The 8,756-nt window shown below is 42.1% G+C and overlaps 1 protein-coding gene across 1 annotated transcript; it reads right to left on the bottom strand.

The window, feature by feature from the left end:
• Positions 1 to 3,431: 3,431 nt before the first annotated feature.
• Positions 3,432 to 7,453, bottom strand: NAAA (N-acylethanolamine acid amidase; the record flags this gene model as incomplete). The annotated part of the gene is made up of 6 exons (XM_008948614.1): positions 3,432 to 3,507; positions 4,418 to 4,446; positions 4,879 to 4,945; positions 5,527 to 5,589; positions 6,325 to 6,497; positions 7,377 to 7,453. Coding segments are annotated over 6 exons (485 nt in total), but the record flags the coding sequence as incomplete, so codon positions are not given.
• Positions 7,454 to 8,756: the final 1,303 nt, after the last annotated feature.

Genomic DNA, 8,756 nt, shown 5'->3' on the forward strand with positions numbered 1-8,756 from the left:
CCCTCATCCTCCTCTGCACATCCCACGTGTATGTCACTCAGCACATCTCATAGCTGGAAACAAGATGGAGAAGCTTGTTTTACTTTATGTGTGCACTGACCTCTGCACCTGCATAGTTAATGCAGTGCCAAAGAAAGATAATTTCAAATAGAACACACACCCCCTGAAGTTTTATACAGTTTGACATGTAAAAGGGATATTTCATCTCAAACCATGGGCGTTGAGTCACTACTTCTGAGCACAAAACATCATTACAGAGAAATAAAAAGAAAAACGCAACTCACCTTGCCACCAATTTCTGATGGTTTTATTACAACAGATAAAATAGAAGCCCTCCACTTTTTAAATCCTTGTTTCTACCGAGTACCCAAAGTGATCAGTACTCTCTGAAGTTCAGAAACCCCTCCTCAGGATGTACACAATCAAGTGAGCTGTTCCCCAGGGCAGGCAGCAGCAGGTGACATGGCCTTCAGCACCTGCAGTACAGAACGTGTGCGCTGCTCCACACGAGCACAGCCCCTTCGATTTATTTACTGCACGGTTGTTTTGAGCAGCCTTAAGAATCCTCTCTCATGTGATGCTTAAGAAAGGCTACAGCTCTGAAATGGATTAGGATTACTAAGGAGCATTACGAATGAGAAATACAGTACATCAGCCTCTCTCCTCTTTCGAGTCAGCTCTTACACACTTTCCAAGTTGCCTCTTGCTATATGCAGAGTTCTGGAAGAAAAAGAATTAAAGCTTTGACCCCTTCCCTATATTGGGCTGAAAAAAAATCTTTTGGGCTTTGTAGCTAGGGAATCTGCACTGCAGAACCAAAGGGACAGAGGAAGCAAGGATAATGTATTTAACTTAGTACTATTTAATTACTTAACAATTCCAAGTGATGAATCTGACTGGGCTTGAGAAAGCACAAAAGCTATTTTACTTCCCTGTCTCTACAAAGCAAACACACAAAGCAGATGAAATGTCACACAGAAGAATGATCAGCAAACAATTCAACCAACTACAAACCATCCTTTTAAAAAAAAAAAAAAACAAAAAAACAAAAAACACACCAGCATTGTTAAGATGGCTTTATTTAAACTATTAAAAACCTTTCTACATTTTAATCAACTTTCAACTCTTACACAAAAGCAGCTCAACAGCTTATGTACTTAAATCATCTAGTTTGTAAGACATATAGTTTACCATGTTTAGTGTTTATATTTTTAGTTTGTCATTAAACAGAGATGAGAAAGTTATGTATCCTTTTGGCTAGCAAAAAAAAAAAATTATTCAAGTTGGCATAAAGGCTTTATTTTGTTGGCAAGCAGGATGTCTGAGTGTTTATAAGTGGATGAAATGCAAGGCTTGATACTTTAAAAGAAAAAAAGAAAAAAGACTTCTTTGAACCATTTCCTTTCTTGTTTAAATCTCTGCCCCACATCTTCCACATCTGAGCCAGGCCTGAGCAAGTTCTGAACAGCTGAGACACAAATACAACAGACAATGATTTCCTGAATATTCATGGATACCAGGTATTTCTACACTACAGCTGTATTTGTTTCATTTGATTAAATGTATGTACCACTGGGGACGCAGGCACACCATCACCAGAAGATAATCAGCCTAACACTGCTGAGGTCAAGTGGACTGTGCCGTTACACCTGGAAGGATCCTTTTGGCTTTACTTGTGGGTGGCTGTCACATAAAGAAAACCTGCTGGGAGCAGGAGGCAGGGGCTGCACTGTAAATGAAAGCAATGACATTCCGAAATCTCGGCAACACCATGACCGCTGTTGTTCACATTCCTCCAGGAACTCTCCATTTTCAAATTTGTCCCTCTGGCATACAATTGCTGGCATCACCATACAAACTGGGTCAAGGTAAAGCCTGCAGTGTGCTTATCCAGGCAGAAGCAGAGGATGCAGGTAAGTAGGTCAGGGTGACTTGGCGCAGGGAGATAAAGGGCCCCCAGCTCCAGAAGGCTCTCAGGGATGGTTTGCAGAACCAGTGCATAAGTACTGTGGGTGACATCGTATGTTATGTGCCTGGAAACGGTGCTCTGAGCTAACACTGATCGCAACTTCTCCCCCTCAAAAGTCTAACTGGCATTAGCAGGAATTTGACCAGTAAAGAACGGGACCTCTAAGCTTTATGTGAAGAAATCCATGAGTCTTGACTCTTTAAACCCTTCTGTATTTCTGGGTGCTCCCAAGAAGTGCCTGAATTCAATATCCAGTCACAGCACAACCAACCAAACAAACCTCTCTGCACTATATAAATTAGTTGTAAACTTCGTATTGAAACCAACTTTCAGTTATAGAACAGGAAAGTGATCCTTTTTCTAACTGCTATCTCAGTGCAAGTTTCTCCCTTCTCTTGAGGGGAGAGTCTGTATTATCACACCCCCAGAAATGGCTCCTGATTTTGGAGAGTAAAATCCCCACACTGTACAGCTATGTACACAGCTGACTGCTGCACCCTGACAGGTTTATGAGAGTAGGGAAAAACAGAGAGACATTAGGAATAACACCACAGGTCTTCAAAAATCAAGCAATCAGCTGTGTGGTTTTATTTAATTATATTTAAACCTACAGGCCACACAAAATATATAGTTTTTTTAATTGGTCAGTACATAAATATATTCAAGTAGCACAATTTTCTCTAAAAACAGAAAAAGCAATTTTTAGCCATCAACATCTGCTAAAACAGCAATGTAGTTACAATAAAAATCAATCAAAATTTCTTTGTAGTTAATTAAGAGCATCATCTGCCACACTTCAAAATAATTAACAAGTAATTATTTCCTGAATGGTTCACATAATTAGTAAGCCAAAACAACTGCACTGCTTGTGAGAGTGATTTTAGAAGCACATGCCAGTTTCAGAAAGCTTCAGCTTTTGTCTGTTGAAATAAAAAGATAAATAATGAAGAGCACAAATTCGTATAAAGCCAAGGAAGAAAAACTCTCCAGGACCTCTGAAAGAAAGGAATTACTCTCACTAAAGTCTGTCACAAATTAAGCTTGCTAACTCTTGGTGCCAAGTGCCCCAATCCTCCTGCTGGGATTCGGTTCACTCCAGTGGGGCTTCTCATCACAGTCAACCACCTGGAGAAATGGGAGTCTCCTAGTGGGGACCAGTAAAAACTCTCAGAGGGAACCCCCACCTTTATGTCACAAGAACCACCACCCCTTCCTCTCTGTTAAAGCACTTGTCCTAAGAATCTCCAGGGGTTTGGCAAAGGAAGTCAATCCATAACTCGATCTCTAAAACAGGAAGGGAAGGTATTTACCCAGGGTCGCTAAGCAAACCCTGGGGAGAATCAGGAATTCGGACGAGGTCACTGGAGAGCCACGGCAGGGATTTGTTCCTCAAGGACTCTCAAGCTGACATTTTGATCTAAATACACAGAGCGAGGACTAGAAGCATGCTACTTGCACCTCTTCACTTCCCAGTTCTGATCCACGTCCGATACTTGTCTGGAAAAGCAGCGCTCATTACTGTGGTGTACACTGTGTTACTGGTGGGGAAAGAGGAAAAGAGACAGTGAGTGACATTCCAAAGGCATGAAGATCACTTCATAAACACAGCAAAACAGCAGAACACATCTGAGTGGAAACAGACCTTCTGCTTAGGTACAGAAGGGTTAGAAAAAGTGGAGAAGGGACTGATAAAAACAAAAGCTTTTTCTCCCACATTTAGTACAGCAAAGAAACTATTTCTACATCCATTTTTTAATGTATTAAAATCAATGTTGCTAATCTTAGCAGTCTCACATACGATATCGACTCCTTTCCAAATTTTCTCATATTTTTAAGAGAGAGGAGAGGAAGCCCTGATGTTAACTCTGACAAAGCCATTGCCAAGCTCTAATGCAAATGACTGAACATGGAGAGTATACTGAGCTCCATTTACAAGTAAACCAAACCAGGATAACATGCAAGGTGCCATTTGTGAAACAATGTAGAACAATAATGGCATACTGAATCAAATCTCTCCTAAAAATCTAGTAGATGGTACCTAAAAGTTATGTCCCCACATGTTCTTTCTTCCTTTCACACACGAAGCAGAGCTGCATAAAAAACTCCACAGAAAGCCATTTGCAGTAGGTTGCAAGAGTAAGAGGCGCAAATGACCCAGCAGGAAGTCCAGCAGCTTTCCTCAGCAGTCACTGCTCCAAAGCTTCACTACTCCAAAGGAACCAGCCAGTACCAGAGGGAGCCTAACAAAGCGCAGCTGCTTGGCTAGAGAGGCAGACCGCAGAGGAGGAATGCTGTGTAAGTGAAAATGCTGCCACACCCACAAGCAGAAACCTCTGCTGGGAAGCCACAGGACAGAGATGCACAGGAAGATCCCAAGGAAGGCTGACCTGTGAGTGGGCTGAGACATGGTGGGAGACACTGATTAACATCTCTGAAACGAATACTTACTTGTTTAAGACTGGCTTCACTGACAAGACCTGTACAGAAAGTATGAAGAGTTGTCATTTTGGTAAATGAAAAGGAAATTAAAATGCCATTTAGAATCAGTAGTATGATGAAGTTATGAAAATGAACAACACAAAGTTATTTTGCTACGGTTCTCTCACTACTGTTTTTTAAACATCAGACCATTTCACAAAAATATTTTTCAAAGCCCTCTGAAATGCGTAACATTTAACTTCTCAAAAGTAATTGGTAAATTACTAGGAAATGCCTATACAAGGCAGTTCAGAAAGATTTTACCAAACAAATTCATCAGCTTTCCACTCTCCAGGGCTCACTGTGCAGCACATCTTTTTCACCATGCCTTCCTTGCACAGCTGTTAAATCCCTGACAAAAACCCAGGTGAACTTCTGCTTTCAAAAAGCACTTGAAGTCAAAGTCACAAGGCAGAATGTACAAGACATACCTTAAAGAGCGTATCAAAATTGATGTTGTGCTGTCCAGTAGCATTGAGAGCTTTGATGGCTGGAGTTCTGCAGGCAAACAAGGCAGTACCACGAAACACATTTAACTTTTCCAAAGGCTACAGAGCACCAATGTGATAAAATTCTCACTAAATGCCTCCATGCTCAAATGATTGTTTTGGCCTTGAGTAATCCAGAGTTCTGTATGACTGACTCTAGTCTCATACCACTGAAGCTACTCTATGACTACACTATTGAGTACAGACCAAAAGGGAACCTGCCAACAGCTTTTTGCATAATACACAGCCTAAAGATTGTACCATGTCTGCAAGCACCTAGTGCCATCAAATACTTCTGCAGTGTGAATTTAAATCCTTTAACTTGTACTACAGTTTATAAAGAAATTCTCATTACAGGTCTTATCTTTGTAATTTCTCATCTTTGATGCCGTTCAGTGCCACACAGAGTTTCCTCTGGCATGTGTGAATATTGCTCCTCACCTCATCTGTTCCTTTTTGAGTGGCATTACAGGAAGTGAACAAGCTGCCCATAATGAGCTTATGTTGGCTCAGAGAAGAAAAACCCCCCAAGTCTCTTAGGTTTTTCAAAAGAGAGTGCTATGTTATCACAGAGCTCCGAACTAAATTCACCTTCGATCATCAAAAGGAGGAGGGGTAGTCCAATGGTCATAGTTTGTCTCCACACGAAACCACCTTTAACACGACACACAAACATAAAAGCAAAGCAAAGGCAAATCAGGAATTAACGAAGGCAAAAAATCAGTGTCTCTCTATTGCCAAAAGGGAAGAAAGCTCCCTTAAAAGCCGCTTTCAATCCCAAGGGACCCTCTGGGTTGGCATCCATAGCAGCTTTTACCTAGTTTATACTAGTGACGAAAAATAAAAAAGGAGTGACCTCTGAACTCCTGCTGGCATCAGAGACAAAATTACTACCGACTACAATTAAACCAAGATCAGGCCTTTAAAGAGGTGATGAGAGAACAGGTTATGGGTAAGTGAACAATGCAGGTGGGAGCACATGCAGCCAAAGGGCCACCTGGCTGTTTCAAGCCAGTACTTGCTGGCTGACTGTAGGCATTAAGTGCCATTTTTCATCAACTATTTAAGATCTCCATCACATATTACGCTGCTGATTTCACAAAACTGAAAAGCCCTCAAGTCTTGTCTTCTGTGGCATCTGGCTAAAAATAAACACATACATTTTTCCCACCCTTGATCATCTAGACTGCCCCAACCTGACAAGGTGGTATGATTCTTCTCAAAGAGGAGATTCCTTTTAGAGGCTTTCAAGCTTGCCCTGTTCAGCTGGAAGCATTAGTAAGAGTTGCCCTGGATCTTTCGAGAAAGTTGAGTCTCTAACCCTGCCTATCACTCAGGAGGGAATATGAAAAAGAAAAGCAACCAAATAAACAATTTTTTTCTACTTACGCTCCACCTAAAGGGTCAAGAGGCCAGAGATCTGCTGGCCCTCTTCTATTCCTTGTTATGACCATGCCTTCTTTGGGTGATACACCTCCTACAATATAGTAAACTTCTGCAATGATGGGAACGCCCGCTAGTCTGACAACAGCTGACTGGAAGTCCTCTGCTCTGCTCAAGGTCTAGTGCAAAAGGGAGAGCACAGGGAAAAAAAGATCAGAGAGCAACGGCAAGCACAACGAGCACCAAGACATCTTCTAAAAGAGATGAGGTCCAGCTTTTTTGAAAATAGCAATTGACTATAAATAGCTACTTGAAAATATGTCTGAAAATAGTTTTCTACACTGACTCACATGTGAAAATGAAATGCACAGGACTGATGGAAGAACCCATTCATCCCAGCTTCATAAATATTCCACGAAAATAGTAAACACATGTATATACACACACAGGTTTTGAGTCAGTTTTCAGTCACAGCCTCAAGTCAGATGTTTGTGTTTTTGTCAAACACAAAAACTATAAAAGCGAAGTCTCTAGTAGACTTCTGCAGGGAGTTTACCTATAAACCATATAATTCCCATTTACTGCAGTCCAAGATTCTAAGCAGCAGCAAATCTGTTTTATCTCGGTATTACCCTAACACAGCATTCATAAAAGATGCCATATAGTATACCAGCCTTAACTCCTTGATCTCTGCATTTCTAATATGGTAGCAAAACAAATAGTAAAATAACCACTGGGTCAATTACTAACCATCTAAGATGGCACCTGCCTCAGTTTGCTGAATTTCAAATCACAGGTAGTTGAAATAATCTGCAGGAAGGAAGTGTTGGCACAGCTTCTCAAAGACTTTTGGCACTGATAAGAGACTGCCCCCTGAAGGGCTGGAATTGCCTCTCACAGTCATCACCGGTGCTGTGGGGTCAGTGCATTATGAAATGCATTTACCTATCCAATTATTTAATTTTCTGTGAAACTGTAAGTTGGAACATCAAATTTACTAGTTATTTAAGTACAAATGACATCACCGTCAAAAGAGTAAAACACCTCAGCACACATACGTCTCGGACAAGCCAGCTGACAGGGTAGTTCCGATTCAGAAAAGCAGCTACTGCATTTTCCCACCAGGTACCATCCGCTGGGAAAAAAAAAAGAACAAATTACTATACATGTATGTTACATACACTGTGTCCTCCTGCCTTCCCTTCTTTGCCACGCCCCATCTTTCGCTCTGCAATCCTTCCCCCAAGAGCAGTACAAGAGAGCAGTGCAATAAACAGTAGAATAAATACATTTTCCTTCTAATAACTAAAAGCAAAAAGTGTCTACTTTAAAAAAAAAAAAAAGAAAAAATAGGGCATGAAAGGAATGGAAGAGGCAAACTCAAGCTCCACGTTTGACGTACCTATGAGAAGAACAGGGTATTAGTCAAGGAACACCCTCGGGGATTAAAGGGATGCCCCTCTAAGATGCCAACGTGTCCAGCAGCCCAGCTGAAGTGCCTCTACATCAATGCACACAGCCTGGGCAACAAACAGGAAGAGCTGCAAGCTACCGTGCCACAGGAAGGCTATGGTCATTACTGAAATCTGGTGGGATGAACCCTGTGAGTGGAGTGTAGCTATCAATGGCTACAAACTGTTCAGGAAGGACAGGAGTGATAAGAAGGGTGGCAGTGTTGCCCTTTATGTTAAGAAATTGATGGATTGTGAAGAGCTGTCCCTTAACAATACTACTACAGGCCGCCTGATCAAGTGGAGGTTATCAACGAGGCCTTCTTACTCCAGCTACAAGAGACAACGCGCTCACAGGCTCTTGTCCTACTGGGGGATTCCAACCACCCTGATGTATGTTGGAAAAGTTGCAAGGTGAACTGTAGGCAATCCAGGAGACTCCTGGAGTGCCTTGACGACAACTTCCTGAAGCAGGGAATAGAGGCCTCTACTTGAGGGGATGCAACACTAAACCTGATGGTCACAAATGCTAGTGAACTCATCAGGGACGTCAAGATAGGAGGCAGCCTGAGCTGCAGTGATCATGTGTTAGTGCAGTTAACTGTCCTAAGAGATATGAGGGAGATGAAAAGCAAAGTCAGAACCTTAAATTTTAGAAAGCAAACCTCCGGCACTTCAAGGAGTTAGCCAGTAAGACTTCCTGGGAAACAGTCCTTAGAGACAAGGGAGCAGAGCAGAGCTGGCAGATCTTAAAAGATGCTTTTCATAAAGCGCAAGAACTCTTGATTCCTAGCTGTAAGAAATTGGGGAGGAAAGGAAAGAGACCAGCATGGCTGAATTGAGACCTGCTGGTCAAACTAAAAGACAAGACGAGACTGCACATGCAGTAGAAGCAGGGACAGGTGTGATGGTTCAGCCCCAGGTAGGAGCCGGGCACGACCCGGCCCCTCACTCACGCCCCCAACCCCCTGCACCGGAGGGAGAAAA

The sequence above is a fragment of the Merops nubicus genome, unplaced genomic scaffold (genome assembly GCF_000691845.1).
Source record: "Merops nubicus isolate BGI_N331 unplaced genomic scaffold, ASM69184v1 scaffold12691, whole genome shotgun sequence".
Lineage (NCBI taxonomy): Eukaryota > Metazoa > Chordata > Aves > Coraciiformes > Meropidae > Merops > Merops nubicus.